Genomic DNA, 17,448 nt, shown 5'->3' on the forward strand with positions numbered 1-17,448 from the left:
CTCTCCCTAAAATATTATGGAAGTAAAAAAAACACCTAGGAGTTACTTTAATGCAATATAAATTAGAATTAAATTGTATTATTTGCAGTTAGACAGTTACCTAGGCTATTATTTTATTAATACAGTTGTTTGATTGATTTTAGCATTCAGAAATCACACAATAAAAGCATGGTTATTGTTTGTAAGGGTTGTGATGGCCACATGTTTTGTCATCAGAGCAAAAAGTGGCCAGAAATGAAAGATTAAGTATATATTTTGAATTAAATGTTTGGTCAATAGTCTATTAAACAAAGATTTGATCGAGTAACAGCAGGCCTTTGTAATAACATGCACATACATTGTTTATTTTTAACAGTGTTATTCTATGAAACCCTATAATAATTAATTAGCCAATCATTATCGTCTCAGAAAATGCATTGTAAGTCATTTTAAAGGCTGTTGTTGTGTTTTTATAACCACAAAAAAATATTATCTTGATACTTATTTGTAAATTATTATTTGAAGTAACACAAGCATTGTTAATAGAGAAATTGGTTAATTTACATTATTATTATTATTATTCTTTCAGGGCGGTCACGTGATGAACGAACCATGCTGCGCATGCGCGACTGAACGAATCACATTAAAGATTCGAATCGTTCAAGAATGATTCAAAACTATACGGTTTTATTTAAAACCATGGATCATTTTTGTGGAAACTCGGAGAGAATATTAGATGCGCTGGTGGTGGGGAAATTTTATAGTAGGGAATATTTGTTGGACCTTTATTTTTTTTTTAGTTAACGCAGGTATGACAGCGCTGACCCGGATGTTCTCGGTCTCGTGATGAGGTCTGTTTTCTGTATTCTCACTCGAGCCAGAAAAATAACACTGAGATTATCCAGTCATGCTCAACACGGGAGATTTCCGCGCGTCTACAGTCTTTGCGATGCTCGTGCACAGAAAACTCCCATCTTCTACGTGAACGCGCCTCCTCACATCGGTCACGTGCGCCCTGCACAGATACAAGCTCTTAAAGGGATACAACTCAAGATTTGCCACAGGTGTGTTTCATTCATTTATGTTATGCATTACTGAAAGAAAGTTATATGGGATCACAAAACCAGTCTGAAGTCGCTGGGGTATATTTGTAGCAATAGCCAACAATACATTGTATGGGTCAAAATTATCAATTTTTCTTCTATGCCAAAAATCATTAGGACATTAAATAAAGATCATGTTCCATGAAGATATTTTGTAAATTTCCAACCATTAATATCTCAAAACTTAATTTTTGATTAGTAATATGCATTGCTAAGAACTTCATTTGGACAACTTTAAAGGAGATTTTCTCAATATTTAGATTTTTTGCATCCTCAGATTCCAGATTTTCAAATAGTTGTATCTCAGCTAAATATTGTCCGATCCCAACAAACCATACATCAATGGAAATATTATTTATAAATGGACTCTTATGACCAGGTCCAGGGTGACATATACTAATGTTATAGTGTGTTGTTTGTATATACTCTGCAGGCACTGATGAACATGGTCTGAAGATCCAGCAGGCAGCCAGTAATGCTGGTCAAGAGCCTCTGAGCTTCTGAGGTATCACAGCGTTTCAAGCATGTTTTCCAGAGATGCAGTATTTCATACACAGACTACATCCGGACAACAGAGCCAAGGCACAGACAGGCTGTTGAACACTTCTGGACGGTTCTCCAGAGCAAAGGCTTCCTCTACAAAGGCACTTATGAAGGCTGGTACTCCACTCCAGATGAAAGTTTTCTCACTCCAGCTCAAGTCACTGACAGCACAGACTCAGAGGGAAGACGGATCAAAGTATCCACCGAGAGCGGACACAAGGTACATCCATCAGTCCTGTGCTGCTCTGTCAGGGGATTGCACCATCTACAGCAGGGGTGGGATAACCGGGGTGCAACGGGTCCATGAAGACGTTTAGAAGAAAAAACGCTTATAAGATTAAAATAAAATTAGATTTAAAAATTAAAGTAATTAAAAATTAGATAAAAAAAAAACCAACAAAAAAAATTGATTAAATATAAACTAAAAATTGAGACAAAATTATATAAACAAGTGAACAAGAAAATTAGATTTAAAATAAATGAAACATTTGAATAAAATCTTAAATTAAATGAAAATAAATTAAGAGCGTACTCAGTAAAGACTAAAATATAAGGGAACTAAAAATAAAAATAGACTGAAATACAGAATGAAAATTAGATTAAAATTAAACAATGACTGCATAAAAATATATAACTAAAAATTAGACTAAAATATATAAGTAAATAACAAAAAGCTGATTAAATTAAATGATTACGAGAACAATTATTCTTATTTTTAAGATTATTAAATGAAACTAAATTATGCAAGTAAACAAAAAATAGATTAAAATTAAATAAGTGAACTAACAACAACAAAAAAAACTTAAGTAACTTAATAGAAACAAAACATTTTACATTGGTGTAATATATAGTACACCAATTAATATTAGGACAATTTAGGTCTTTAAACTAGTAGCTAGTATTATAATAGTAATAGTGTATATTAACACACGAAGTGTAGACATTGTGAAAGATTGATTGTGCATATGTTCCTTGTGTTATAACAGAGCTATGAGATCGCAATTAACTGAGATGTCAGCTTTTAGTGATAATAAAGGAAACGCTGGTCGTATTCTGCCATGCCAAACCATTTTCTGTTAAAAATAACAGTGGTTTGTGAATGTTGATGCTTAGCCTAAATAAATATTTTATCGGGAGTGTTTATGCTGGGATGTTGAGGAGATGTTTCATGTTTTATATTTCATGTAAATTTCTTCAATATACTGAACAATTCTATATAGATTACTTTTATGCAGGCTTTTGCAGGCGGTAGCGGGACAAGAAAATATATATTTCTGCAGGAGCGGGACAGAATCTTGCGGGAGCTTGAGGTCTCTACTTTAAACGTTACTATAGCTAGCTGAGCTAGTCCTTCTCATGAGGATGATTATATCTGGGGGTCCATGGCATCTAAGAGATAGTAAAGCCCTGATCTAGAATACATCCACAGGCTGACTGATGGGGAGTGAATGTTTGGAAACAACTTCTGTAGATTTTAGAAGACTGACCCTTAAAGGGATAGTTCACCCAAAAATGAATATTTGATGTTTATCTGCTCACCCCCAGCGCATCCAAGATGTAGGTGACTTGGTTTCTTCAGTAGAACACAAACGATGATTTTTAACTTAAACCGTTGCAGTCTGTCAGTCATATAATGGCAGTCAATGGGACTCACAGCTTTTTCATGTCTTAAGACCTCAATGTATCGCCACGAGCCGCAGGGTTTAATTGGGTTTTGTCGGTGTATGTTTTTTTGACTCTCAAAGCCGTGATTCCCATCGACTGCCATTATATGACTGCAACGGTTAAAAATCTTCTTTGTGTTCTACTGAAGAAACAAAGTCACCTACATCTTGGATGCCCTGGGGGTAAGCAGATAAACATCAAATATTCATTTTTGGGTGAACTATCCCTTTAAGTTATTAAGGGGAGCAGCACTAGTCTATTAATAGTGTTGAGTGTTGGCACACAAGACCTAATCAAACGCTTCTGAAGTTCTTCAAAGTGGTATAATATAATTTCTCTATTCTCTCCGACAGGTGGAGTGGATGGAGGAGGACAATTACATGTTCCGCCTATCAGACTTTCACACCGAACTACTTCACTGGCTTCAATCGAACCCGAAGGTCATCCAGCCGGTGAAGTTTCACGACTTGGTTCTCCAGTGGCTGGAGGACGACATCCCAGATCTGTCAGTGTCTCGGCAGAAGAGCCGGCTCCAGTGGGGAATCCCGGTCCCGGGCGATCCAGAGCAGACTATCTACGTCTGGCTGGATGCTCTGGTGAACTATCTGACGGTGGTCGGTTACCCTCAGAATCACTCTCAACGGTGGACAGCGGTGCATCACGTCGTGGGTAAGGACATCCTCAAGTTTCACACCATATACTGGCCGGCGTTTCTCATGGCTGCGGGGTTGCCTCTTCCTCAGGTGATATATGTTCACTCTCACTGGACAGTGGAGGGAAAGAAAATGTCCAAGAGTCTCGGAAACGTGAGATACTTTCTTCTCAGACAAGGCGTTCCTGATTCGGACTGTGACTATTATGACGATAAAGTCATTAAGATGTGCAACAGCGAGTTAGCGGACGCTCTCGGAGGGCTGTTAAACCGATGCACAGCACCCTCGATTAACCCCACACAGGTGTATCCTCGCTTCTCCAACACCTGCTTCCCAAGGGAAGAGCTCGCTGGAAGAGCTGTCTCGGATGATTACAGAATGATGGAGGCTGTATCGGCGCTTCCGGTCTTAGTAGAGCAGCACTTTGAGAATCTGCACATCTATAAAGCGCTGGAGGCAATTAGTGCATGCGTGCGGCTCACTAACAGGTTTGTACAAAGACATGCCCCGTGGAAGCTGGACCGGAACGATCCCGGAGAGCGGCGGTGGCTTGATACAGTCATTCATGTGTCTTTAGAGTGCCTCAGGGTGTATGGGATTCTCCTGCAATCTGTGGTGCCAGGGCTTGCCCATAACATTTTATCCAGGTTGGGAGTCACGCCTGAGGAGAGAAGCTGGGATTCTCTCAAATTTTTGATGAGATATGAAGGACGAGACTGTGGGTTGGAAGGAAGAGCGCTGGGTCCTGAGTTGTTTAGTCGCCTGGAGAGGAGAACAGAGAAACGGAAAACTCCCAAAATGGCAACAACACAAGACGAGTCAAAATCTGAATGAATTCTTGAACCTTACCATGATTTAATACAGTAATAAAATATAACGATGGTGTCGGGGTTGCACAGAAATTGAAGCAAACAAATGATTTAAGGTCACACGCTATACAATGTACAACAAGGCATAAAAACTGACATGATTTTTTTTTAATGAGAAATACACTAAACTGAGAAATTGTACAAATTGAAATAAAATAAAAAAGGTTGCAATATTCTTATAATTTCCTGTACTTCTTTTTTACATAAACTCTTCCATGGTTCACCTCAGAATGAATCCTCTATGACTTTCAGAAATACATGTCTGAAAACAATGTTTGACTCTACTTCAGATTCTGTTGGCTTCCTCTTCTCTCAGAAAGCTCCATGTAGTAGAGAATCCGCTAATGTAGACACAAAACTACGCTTTACCACTGGTGAAATGCATTCAGACGCTCTCAGAAATATGAGTTGGTGTTCTGTCCAGGTTGAGTACCTAGGGAAAGAAGATACAGATACAGAATTTTTAAATATTGATGACTTTGCATTGATAAAGAACAGCACTAAGAATGAAAACAATTCATTATAAAATCTATGAATTTAGAACTGGTGGCTTGCAGTTGACTAGTAGTTGCATGTTTATATTAATTTGAATACTAATATATATATAGGGCCCTATGATTTCCGTGAGGTGGAAAACATGGACGGAACTGCAAAATCCAGTCATAAAAATCATTTTTTTCTGCATAATGTGAAATGTCACAGAATTTGCCGATTTTTGAATGAATAAATCGAATTAGAATGGACTGGTCTGTGAACATTAAACCACAGAAAGACTGTTTAAGTGTGAATCCTGCATGTTGTGCTTGTCTCTGAGTGAATTAATGGCACAGACGTGTGGTTTTGTTTACGACACACACACACTGAAGCGCACGTGATGCTTGCAGTGTTTTCAGCCTCTGAACGTCTGAACACTATTTAATTCAAGTGAGCTTCATTGGCATGACATGCACAGTTTTGCCAAAACCTTGACACATAATACATAAACACTGTCTTCAGAGCTGCTCTGAGTGTCACTTCATAAGCATCTGATAGTTTCATTTCAGAAAAACTACTGTCATATCATAAACACACAGAAACTTAAAGGTCTTCTCGGCAACTCGCCATAATAAAAGTTAAGTTTAACTTGATAAAATTGTGATAAATATATTACTTTTGTACAACAGAATGTATGTCTTAATACTACTACAACTAATAATAAAACTGTTATTAAAACTTAATTTTTTTTAAAGAAATAATCGCACAATTTTAACGGCACACCTGTTGTGCAGCACGTTGTTTGCCAAAAACTTCATTGGATTACAAGAAGAATTAAATGAATGTTTTATGCCTTCATTTGAGTACCAGGAAAAACTAATTGTAAAATAAAACACATTGCATAGAATTGCAAAAAAAATTAAATTTCATGATTTCAAGACATAGCTTTTGATTACTAAACTTAGCACACACATTTGCATATGTAATGACAATGTGTCAGAAAAAATAGCAAGGAGATATTTTAATTATTTATTAATAAACTAGTGTTGTCTGAGTCAGTGTGTCAGAGGCAAGTAGCTACACACTTGAGTTTCATTCATTTTTGTGACGTGCTCCAGTTAACTTTTATTTTGCTGTTGGTGCTGCTAGGCTTGTTGACTGAAACGGCAGAAAGTGCATCCTTTTCGTTTACTTTACCAAACATTTGTTGATATTGTGAGTGTATACATATAAAAGTAGACCCTTTACACTTTCAAGTGATGTATTACTCTTATCTGACGACATTTTAAGCCGTCTCCACCAGAAAACAATGCCAGTGCAGTAGCTTTCAGTCAAACGCTTGGATATGTGCTTAATAGCGCACATTTATCTAGGTTAATGTTAGAGTGAGCAGCTGTGTTAAGTTGCTACGAACATATTTCACTTATAAATGATAAGCCATATTTGACTAACATGTTCTTGACTATTGGGGGCAGCCCTACACGAAAAAAGGATTCATGTTGATACTGTCCAATATCCTGCCATGAGCATTTGTAATGTATGGAGGGCAATGTATATCAAGCAAAACCACAATAGTGTGTCATGGCTGTTTGAAACGGAGTAATGTAAATACTGAAGCATACTTGAGAGCTGCTGCTGGAGCTGTCTGACCAGGGCTGCGGTCTGCTGCTGCTGCTGGGTCTGCTGCATGCCTTGCCGAGGGAACTGAGACAAAATACAGAAGAAAATATAAAGTACAGCAATAAGCCACAGAAGCTTCTAGAACTGTTTTATAATGTCTATCTACAAGGGCTGTGACAATAAATCAATGCATTGTGAATCGAGAAATGATTATGCATCGATTCAGAGATTTTCTAAATGCATGGCTTGAATTGATTCCAAGCTTAGTTTGTAACAGCAGATGGCACTGCGTGCTTTAGAAACAGCTTTACTCTGCTCGCTTTTAATTCCTGACACATGCACCATTTGAACCTAAAAAAATCATTCATACAATTCAAAAAATTTAAATTCTGTCAAGATGAACGAAGGTCTTACAGGTTTGGAATGACATGAGGGTGAGTAATTAATGACAGAATTTTCATTTTTGGGTGAACTAACCCTTTAATGTAAACACACAGTAAATGAACACCCTTGTAATTTGCTTCAAACTTTATGAATGATTATTTTGTTCAAGTGGTGTGTGTGTGTAAGGAACTGGAAGCAAGCACAGTACGGCTGTTTCTAAAGCATGCAAACTCAGCTCAGAATCAGTTCAAGAGAGAATCGCCATGCATTCCGATAATCTCAGATCCGATGCAGGACAATTACTCGATTCACGATGCATTGATTTATTGTCCCAGTCCTACCATTTAGCCACTTTTCCACCCCTTTGTGTTTCAGTACATGGTGTAATTTAAGTGCATGGTCTCACCATGGGCTGCATCCCCAGGGCCTGAGCGGAAGGCTGGGCTGATGCCACCTGCTGCTGCGGTTGTTGAACCTGCTGCTGCTGCTGCTGTTGAACCTGCTGAGGCTGAACCTGCTGCTGCTGCTGCTGCTGTTGCACTTGTTGCTGAACCTGCTGCTGCTGCACCTGCTGCTGTTAGACAAACACACAAATACAATAACATTACAGGTGAATCGCTGAAATGTAGGCGTTATGTCAAATGTGCAGTATCCCACAATGTAGGGCTGGGTGATATGACCTCAAATCAAACCCTCGATTAATTGAACGCTTTACCTCGATTATGATTATTGAACAATTTTTAATAAATATTTATGCATTTATTTTTTTGTCATTAAAGATTTGTACTGTAAACATACTCGGCTATTAAAAGTGGGATATTGTTTCTAATGAAAGAGTGCATTTCTTATCTTTGTGATTTTAAAATAATTGAAGGAAACAAGGTATTTATGGTTATTTGTTGAATATTTCAAACAATTAAAATCAAAGCTTGCTTGAAATGAAGATGTCTTATGAAAAAGTCACATTCAGTTTTATTGAAAAAAATAAAATAAAAATAATAATAATAAAATAATTTTTTTGCAAACAATATAAATGAATATTGCCACGCCAAAAGTATAAAATGACCATTATCTCTTGCAAACAAAATTCATTTTAAATAATGCAATATGAAAAGTAGAAAATAATAACTTGCATCTCCTGTAAACAAATGTTTTAAATAATGATTGTAAATATAAACCACTGCTGATTAAGAGAAAGAGCATGGCAGACGTCTTTGCATCAAACACCGCGAGACGCATCGCTCCGGAATGGTAAAAAAAAAAAAAAACGTAGCACAGAACATATTTATGGCATAGATGCCTACTTCGCCATGTTGCCGTTAAATACAACATGGGGCATGCTAACTTGCTACTGTAAACAAAAGCTTGCCCCGCCTCCGAGGTCTTCTGATTGGTCCACTGTTTTGGAACTGACACAGCGCTGCGTGTAAAAGTTTAAATATTTTTAACACGCCACTCATGTCTGAGATGCTGCAAAACATGCAAGCTCAACGGTCATACAAAAACGTATAGCACCTACTAACACAGGCGGTAGTAAGTTTTTAACGGTAAAGTATCAACAGGATTTAAAAAAACTGGATTTCATTTTGATTAATCATCCAGCCCTGAAACAATGCATTGGGGGGGCATACCCTGAGATGGGGTTTGGACACATTTTTACCAATACATTTCCATGACATTTGAGACAATATTCATGACCTAATGTTCCATTATTTTACAATAAGAATAAAAACCTTCAAATTATCATAGCATTAACTAAAACGAATGACTAATGGTATTGTTTGCTTTATCTGTTTTAGTAATAAGTACAAGCTGCAACTGCGCCAGATGTTACTCCACAGAGAACATATCACATCACTGAATATTATCATTTCACTCTGTTAAACGCAGGACCTGAATTTAGTTTGGGAAACTTTTCTCTTTCGCAACTAGGGATGTAACGGTATGAAAATTTCTTATCACGATTATAGCGACCAAAATTATCACGCTTATCAGTATTATTAAAATGTGCTGGAGATGTTCAAAAAATACCGACACATAAATCACTTCAAGTTTTATACTTGCAACTAAAATGATTTTTGTTTGCATAATCACTAAAACAATAACACGACTAATGATGTTCAGATTTTAAATGACAACTTGACTGACACCAGTTTAATAGCATGTTCAAATATCTAATGTAAATGTTCAAATAAAGCTTTGAAAAACCTCACATTTCAGCCTTTAAATAAAGAAAAGGGTTAATAAAATGATTATATGTATTTTATCTGCTCCATAAATAATTCTAGATAACTTATCTGAATTGTTTAAATGTATAGAATCCCCATAAGCTTGCTTTTCATCAACCGGTCAATATTTACAGCAGGGCATGCAAATTCAGTCCGTTTTTGGCCAAAAACAAGCTGAATGTAAATATAAGTCTCTGTAAATCCCCTCTCTGACAGCAGGTGGCGCTTATGGGAAAGCTGAATACAGCGGTTTCCAGTAACCTCCGTGAACAAAGCAGTATTGCGATTAAGAACACCTCTTTTAGGTATTACATGGAGCGAAGATGAAAACAAAATGCCATCGAATCGTTTCTCAAGACATTCAGAGGTACATTTATATAATTAAATTAATTTGCATAATTCCCTCAGCAGTCTTTTAAAACCTCCCAGCTTTTCCTCCCTATTTTCACTCAAAGCTAAACTACTCTGCTGCCGTGCGCACGTGAGACTGTTACTGAAAACTGCGCTTTATGCTGGACAGAATTTATTTATCGTGAGTTGTTCAAATCGTGGTAATCGAATACGGTTTTAATGATAATTAAAATATGAAAAGGTAATACTAACCGTGGGGAATTTTATCATGATTTATCATCAAACCGGTAATCGTTACATCCCTATTCGCAACTATTAAAGAGTTAAAACACTCGCCAGGATGGCCATTTTAACATCATTTTGTGTATTTGTGCTGCTTAAACGCAACAAGCTGCGCTTTAGAGCCTTGCATTTCAGCCCGAGCCCGACAGGCCCTGACTTATTTACGGCTTTGGGACAATTTTCATGTCATAGCTCAGACGCGGCGTCCTCCTTATTTTTATATTTTAGATATCCATCAATTATTACAGTGATGAAAAGGATTTGCCGCGCTGGTTGAAACAACACGAGACTGTCCCGAATGATGTATTACTCTTACCTTTATGAGCAAAAATGACGGTTGTTTCCACTGTTATAAGAAAAAAATGCAAGTGATCGCGTTGGCGACTCCATGTCCTGCAAAGCTTCCACTCTCCGCACAAACGATATGCGCCTAATAGCACACATTTGACTAGGTTAAACGTTTAAACTAACATTGTGATATGCTTTTTAAAGTATTTTATATATAGATTTTATTTTAGTCAAGTGGCTTGAGAAGGCTAAATTGATCAAACATTGGCTAACTCACTCTCTGCTGCTGGCCGCTTGGTCGTTAGGCTACTTTAAAAACACTTTACCATTAAAAATGAAACTCAACTATTTTAATGGCTACAACAGCAGCTGTGTAATGGGGAAGAGAGAAAGAGAAAAGAGACACGAGCTCCAGTCGGACTCGGGCCGGTAAGTGCAGACGAGAAGCCGCTATAAGAGAAAGTCAGAGAGAAAACGCGGTACAGCTTAATCGGTTTTCAAATGATTGTTTTGATCTGATATTCTGTGTGGATCTATTTACTCATCAAACCTACAAGCTATAGGCTACTGAATAAATGTGTGAATATCCATCATTTTCAAGTCGAATGCAGCGGGAATGAGTAAAACAATGCGATATAGCCTATGCGCAATCCCGCACCGAAATTCAGGACCTGATTAAACAATTCTATTATACAGAGATTTGTGAAATAGAATTCCATGACTCTTCCAGGTTTTTCATGACCGTACGAACCCTGTTGAGAGATGAATGCTGTCTGATCAGCTGCTGATGTTGGACTACTTGTTGTGGTTGTTGTTGTTGTTGTTGTTGTTGCTGCTGCTGCTGCTCCATCATTTGATTGGGCCTCATGTTGGGGTGCATGCCTTGCGCTGCCAAGTGACCTTGACCCAGGCCGTGTATCATAGGCGTCTGCTGCATGGACTGATGGGAAAACCTGAAACAGATGGTGAAAGTTGAGCTGATTTGTTTTACACTGCTTCAAAGTAGGGTTGTGCAGTATAACGTTACAAAATAAGTATGGTGTAATACAGTACTTTAGATTAAATGTGCAGTATGCAATATTGATAAATAGTGGTTGAAATGGGAACTGCAGTCCAAATTCAAAACATTGGATAGTGTTGGTTCTCCGAACCCTCCTCTTTGGACTCGATGCTCAGTTGGGTTGCCAGATTGAGGACATGCAACAGGAATGAGTGCAATTGACAATGGACTGTGACGAGCCTTATACTGTAAGTTGATGAGTTGATTTATTCATGTTTTTTAACACGCTGCGTTTTCCATGAACTGGCAACCTGGGGTGTTAAAAATACTATTGGATAAACTGGCAGAGTTTGAGCTTCTGAGAGAAGCTTTTACCGGTTTAGGCAACAAGGTGAGGTAAAATAAATAGTGTGTAAGAGTTGACATACTATTGATTTGTGGTGCAATAATTCTGATTTTCTGTGATTGAATCGACAACAGTCATGATCAGCAATCACGATTATAATTTTGAGCTAAATAATTGTGATTATTAGTTTAACCATTATGAAGCATGACTAAAATTGACTGAAAAAAACAACAACAAAAAAATATGATCAAACTGAAAAAAGACATGACACAGGGCAAAGTCCAAATTAAAACTATATTTAGCAAATTAGATTATTTTAGGCAAGGTGCTAGGACCAGGACTAAGACTGACCTTTGCGTGTTCGGCACTGTGTGTGCGTATGCTGCAGGAGCCTGCTGATGGACGTAGCCACTAGGCCTCTGCTGCATTTGCCTAAGAGAGTCCACCATGCCTGGGTTTGTGCCAGGATGTCCCCCCTGGAAGCCCTGGTTACCGTACGAGGTAGGAACTATTCCTCCGGGCTGAGAGGGGTGTGGCTGCATCCCCATGTGTGAAGCGTACGAGGTGTAGCCCTGGGAAATATTCTGAAGAGAGAAACATGGGCTGTTATCTCCGGGTTTCAGTGAATGCTGAACAAATCAACATTGCAGATTTGCCTATACTTGCCTGTGTCGGCTGCATTGATGGATACTGTTGATTAGGTGCCACTTGTCTAATCTGCTGTCCAAGTAAATGATTATGATTCTAGATAAGTGCAAACAGAGCATTAAAAAAACACGAATGCCTCCATTTCCTGAAAATGATCATCCAAACTTTCTGAATTAAACATTCACAAACCACTAGGAGACAAGACAAAAAACACAGATGGTGCTTGCCCATGGAAACACATCTCCATGATGGTCTACATCAGTGGTTTTCAAACTTTAGGAGTGACCCATTTTTTGCTTCTTAAACTGAGGTGACCCATATATGGAAGCTTGTTTCTGCCACTGAATAAAAAAAATATATATATATATATATATATATATATATATATATATATATATATATATATATATATATGGAATTCTGTGAAATAAAGAGAATTTTGAAATAAACAATTATAAGAACAATCTTTTTCCTCAGAATTGGACTTGCAATTTTCTTTAAATTCTGAGAAAAGGTCAAAACTGAAAGTCAGAACTACGAGTTTATATTTCACAACTCCAAATTTCTCACAATTTATATTCTACAGTTCCTACTTTATAACTGAGTTTATATCACAATTCTGAGGGGGAAAAAATCTGTTGTGTGCAGTAAAGTTGAAATTCAGTGTTATAAAGTTAAAATTGTGATATACAAACATGCAATTTCCCAGAAATAAAGTCAGAATTGTGAGATATAAACTCACAATTAAGAAAATAGTCTTATTTCCCCTCAGAATTGGACTCTCAATTATGAGTTTCTCTCAATTCTGAGAAAAGTCGTCAAAATTGTGAGGAAAAAGTCAGTATTACAATATAAACTGGCAATTGCAAGAAAAAAAAAAAAAAAAAAAAAGAGTTAATTTATGTCTTGCAATTCCAAATTTCTCACAACTGAGAATTTATATCATGCAACTCTGAGAAAAAAAAGTCAGAATTGTGAGATTAAAAGGTTGCAATTCCATAAAAAAAACTATGTATTTAGTGGCTTAAATGGACTTCCATACTCACATATACAACCATTTACATGCAATCATGTCAAGCTATAATAATACATGTTGCCAAGTCTGCGGTTTTACCACAGAATTAACTCAGTCTCCCCAGAACACTATTTTGATGGAAGGGACCCCCAGTGAAGAGGAAAACTGCAGAAAATACACAATTATGATAGTTCTGATTAGCACTTTGGCTGGTTTTATTTAGCAGACCTGGCTACCCTCTTATTTTATCACCATTTGTTGTTTGCTTTTGATATCTGAAGGAGGGTTTGGACCCGGAAATAGTGACGCATGATGTCAGACTTCTCCATGTCAAGTCATTAGTCCTAAAAATGTGTGGGGCCACTGCAGTACATGTTTGCTTGAGCAAGCACCAATAATTATAGGACATGCAATAAAATGACAAGGCAGATGACCTAATCAGACAAAATACAACAAAACCATGTGTTTTTTGTCTGGGGTCTTGATCAGTAAAACCAGACTCACCAGTCTGACCTGTAGCTGATGACGGAGAATCTGCCCCTGAGGCATGCTCTGAGGAATCTGGAACTGCTTGTCCATTCCCATCATGTTGCCCATGCCAGCACCCTGCATATTAGGCATGCTGTAGGCAGGACGTGGAGGAATTTTGCCCATAGGACCCCTGGGACGGAAAGGGGGCTCTAAACCGGGGCCCCCTTAGGGGGAAAAAAATACAAAAAAAGCATAAAAGATAGGTAAAAAAAATAGATGTCCTACATGCATATCATGATTCTAAAATTACTAAAACAACTGCTTTATGAAGTTCAACCATAGAAGAGGTTAAAAGGCATGCACTGACCTGGTGGCAGAGGCTGGTTTTGGGCATACATGTTCATTGGAGACTGGTAGCCCATTCGGAAAGGCATGTTTGACTGGCTCATGCTCATGAGATCAGGAGCCATGCCTGGCGTGTACTGCATGACTGGGTTGTGCGGCTTGTAGTCCTAAACCACAGGAAATTATTACAATTTTAATAGAAAACTTGATTTTAAACTTTTTAACTCTTTCCAATGCTGCCATTGACAGAATTTTCCAGCTTTCCGTGTTTTCAGAATCAGAATTATCTTTATTGCCAGGTATGTTTGCACATACAAGGAATTTGTTTTAGTGACAGTAGCTCCACAGTGCGACAGAATGACAGCGACAGGACACAGATAATAATAATAAAAAAATAAAAGAATAATAATAATGTACAAATATAGAAAATGGACAATATGCAAAATAGCACAAACACAATATGCAAAATAGACAATTCAGTATGTCCAGGTATGTTAGGTGCAAATTTTAAATGTAATCAGTATGTGTGTTAAAAAAAAAAAAAAGTATGATAGTGTTGTGTGTTTCATGTTTATTGTTAAGAGTTCAAATGTTCATGAGATGGATTGCCTGAGGGAAGAAACTGTTCCTGTGTCTGGTTGTTCTGGTGCTCAGATCTCTGTTATACAGCAGGAGGCGCTATTTCACATCTTCTGAAAGAATAAACCCCTTGTCCAGATACCAGGAAGTATGTCATATACTGTATGTAGTCAAGTGGTCAAGTGCCGTCATGCCAGCAACAGTTACTCACAACCAGAGTAGGCTATGTGAGCGGCGCGCGAGCGGAGCGGTGTGATTTTGAATGGAGCGAAGAGCGGATTTTTAAAAAGTCGGAGCGTCGCGGTTTTCACTCGCTCCAAGAGCGCTCCATCACGAGTACAATTCATGCCAACGACCCGTAATATAACTGCATATTTAGCAAGAATTCACAAGTTAAACATATTTAGCTAGCTAGATAGAAAAGGATCACTCAAATCAGAAAGAATGTGAAGGCTATGACGATTGACATGAGCGGGAAGTTATATTTCTCAAGGAATTTAATTGTTCCTTCTGAATATTTTCAGCTGACGTTTTTTCTCATAATTGTGCGATATAAATTCTCAATTGCGAGTTAAAAAGTCATAATTCTGAGATATAAACTCGCAATTCTGAGAACATAGTCTTTTTTACCACCTCAAAACTGGACTTAAACTCGCAATTCTGACTTTATAACTCGCAATTGTGAGTTTCTCTCACGATTCTGTGAAAAAAAAAGTCAGAATTGTGATAAAAAGTCGTAATAACCTTTTTTTTTTATTCAGTGGTGGAAGCGGGCTTCCATAGAAGTGTGATATTTCAAACATACTGAAATACTTTAGACTGTTTCTGATATCAGTGAGCGCGGAGTGATTATTAAATGCTCAGAGCGCGGAGGGGAGATTGTTGACGCTCCACTCCGCTCACATACTCTGATCAGACACCGCCACACAAATGTGGCTTTTTGTTAAAGTCTGTGTAAAGAGAATTATGATAATTGTTTCTAAACACATTACAAATGTTAGAAATGTATTGCTGAAACACATTACAAAGACTCTGAACTATGTAGTACTTAATTGTGGAGTTAAACCGTTTTTTTTTTTTTTAGCCCCTAACACTATAATAACTACGTTGAGAGGTCAAGTTCTTAGTTTGCCTTTTTGAATGTCTGTGATGTTAGATATACAGATTCTAGGCAGAGACAGTTCTAGGTTGAATGGATACCCAGGTCTTAGCCCAGAGACATCAATATGTAGCAGAATACATACAATTTAAAAACATGGAGCGTTCACAATTCGCATCTAGAAACGCGAGCTGTACCACTTTCTCTTCTTTCAAAGCGCACCGGAGCTTGCGCTCTCATGGTGTTTGCCGTTGCTAAGCAACCGTAGTATCAGTAGCATCCATGCAGGTTGTAGCGAGATGGCCGCTTTCCCGTGAGTGGGCGTGGTTTCAGCGCAGACAGCGGACACGCCCCCAGCGTGTTTTTTCCCCAAAGATTTTTAAAATTTAGCTTTTCATAAAACTTGCCCACAGTGCTGATAAAAAAAAAAAAAAAAGAATGCATGAAGCTAGAATCTTTTTTTGTTTGTTTGTTTGGTTGTTTGTTTAAAAGCAGATGCTCTGTTCTCTTTTTTTGAGATATTTATATAATAAAATACTCTAAGGGACATGAAAATTGTGAAAATTACCAAAAGTGGCTCGTAACTTTTTTTCAATTTTTTTTAAATGCTAACAGGGAAAGAGTAAAGAAGAAAAACACTTCTAAAGGATCTAATAAAAATATACACAGTAAATGCATTTTTTCCCTCATATGTACCTCTTGTTTATTTGCAGGTGGTTTCTTTTTCTTTTTCTTCTTAGCGGGGTCAGGTGCAACATTAGAGACGTTCTTCTCCGGCTTCCCTGGATCCACCTTCTTGTCCGGCTCAGGAGGCACGGGTGTGGGTGGCTCTTCCTCCTCTTGGGGCAGATTGAGGGGCTCCAGGTAGTAACTGCGCAGTTTGGGCTTTATGTGAGTGTGGTAAAGCAGGAGCCGCTGCTGCTCCTCATACTTTGTGACTTTGCGGTCGACCCGCACGGTCCCAAACCAACCCCAGGACAGCGGAGCCGAGTGCTTCAGGCCCTCGAACACGTCCCAAGGAGATATCTTCTGCTTAGTCGACACCTGAAGACCCTGTATGTGAGAAATCACAGTGCAAAGGTAAGCGAATGGCCAGAAGCTGAGCAGTGCTACAACACTGACAAGCTGCTACGTACCTCTTTTTCAAAACCAGCTATTTTGTTGCCCTTTGTGTCAATGAGTGATCCCTGGGGCTCACAGGTGATAACATCACGCGTCTGCTTGGGCAGAGGCAGCAACTGCCGCACTTTCTCCAAGCTCTCGGACTGACGGTCACCAAGCTCTTTCTGCAGGGCAAAGCAAACTAGAGTCTAACATTTCCAGAAGGAAAAGTGTGTGGGACTTGCCTGTGCAAAATCACTGCCATGATGATAAAATATTGCTTATTACAGTTGCTTTACGTTCTGCGTTTTTGTGCATTTTTAGGTACACTACCATTTAAAAAATTTGGGGTCGGTAAGATGCTTTTGAAAGAAGACTCTTATCCTCACCAAGACTGCATTTATT

At 38.2% G+C, this 17,448-nt stretch overlaps 1 protein-coding gene and 1 pseudogene across 8 annotated transcripts in view; one reads left to right on the forward strand and one right to left on the reverse strand.

The window, feature by feature from the left end:
- The first annotated feature begins 825 nt into the window (after positions 1-825).
- LOC306883630 (methionine--tRNA ligase, mitochondrial-like) lies at positions 826-4,777 on the forward strand (annotated as a pseudogene). Its single transcript has 4 exons — positions 826-830; positions 921-1,043; positions 1,516-1,845; positions 3,644-4,777. The product of its transcript is annotated as a methionine--tRNA ligase, mitochondrial-like (transcript).
- The window catches only part of LOC306882968 (mediator of RNA polymerase II transcription subunit 12-like), a 49,752-nt gene continuing 37,073 nt past the window's right edge, over positions 4,770-17,448 (reverse strand). For 2 of the 7 annotated variants that reach the window (XM_079438000.1, XM_079437998.1), the window contains exons 35-44: positions 17,079-17,228; positions 16,639-16,995; positions 14,287-14,431; positions 13,953-14,143; positions 12,452-12,529; positions 12,137-12,369; positions 11,191-11,392; positions 7,697-7,864; positions 6,909-6,990; positions 4,772-5,245 (exon numbers count right to left, since the gene is read on the reverse strand). In XM_079438000.1, coding sequence (XP_079294126.1) covers positions 5,208-5,245; positions 6,909-6,990; positions 7,697-7,864; positions 11,191-11,392; positions 12,137-12,369; positions 12,452-12,529; positions 13,953-14,143; positions 14,287-14,431; positions 16,639-16,995; positions 17,079-17,228 — 1,644 coding nt within the window. In that variant the 3' untranslated portion in view covers positions 4,772-5,207. Of the gene's footprint in view, positions 5,246-6,908; positions 6,991-7,696; positions 7,865-11,190; positions 11,393-12,136; positions 12,370-12,451; positions 12,530-13,952; positions 14,144-14,286; positions 14,432-16,638; positions 16,996-17,078; positions 17,229-17,448 lie in introns of all 7 variants that reach the window. The other 5 variants (XM_079438002.1, XM_079438001.1, XM_079437999.1 and 2 more) reach the window with 4 other exon arrangements.

The sequence above is a fragment of the Barbus barbus genome, assembly GCF_936440315.1.
Source record: "Barbus barbus genome assembly, chromosome: 17".
Taxonomy (NCBI): domain Eukaryota; kingdom Metazoa; phylum Chordata; class Actinopteri; order Cypriniformes; family Cyprinidae; genus Barbus; species Barbus barbus.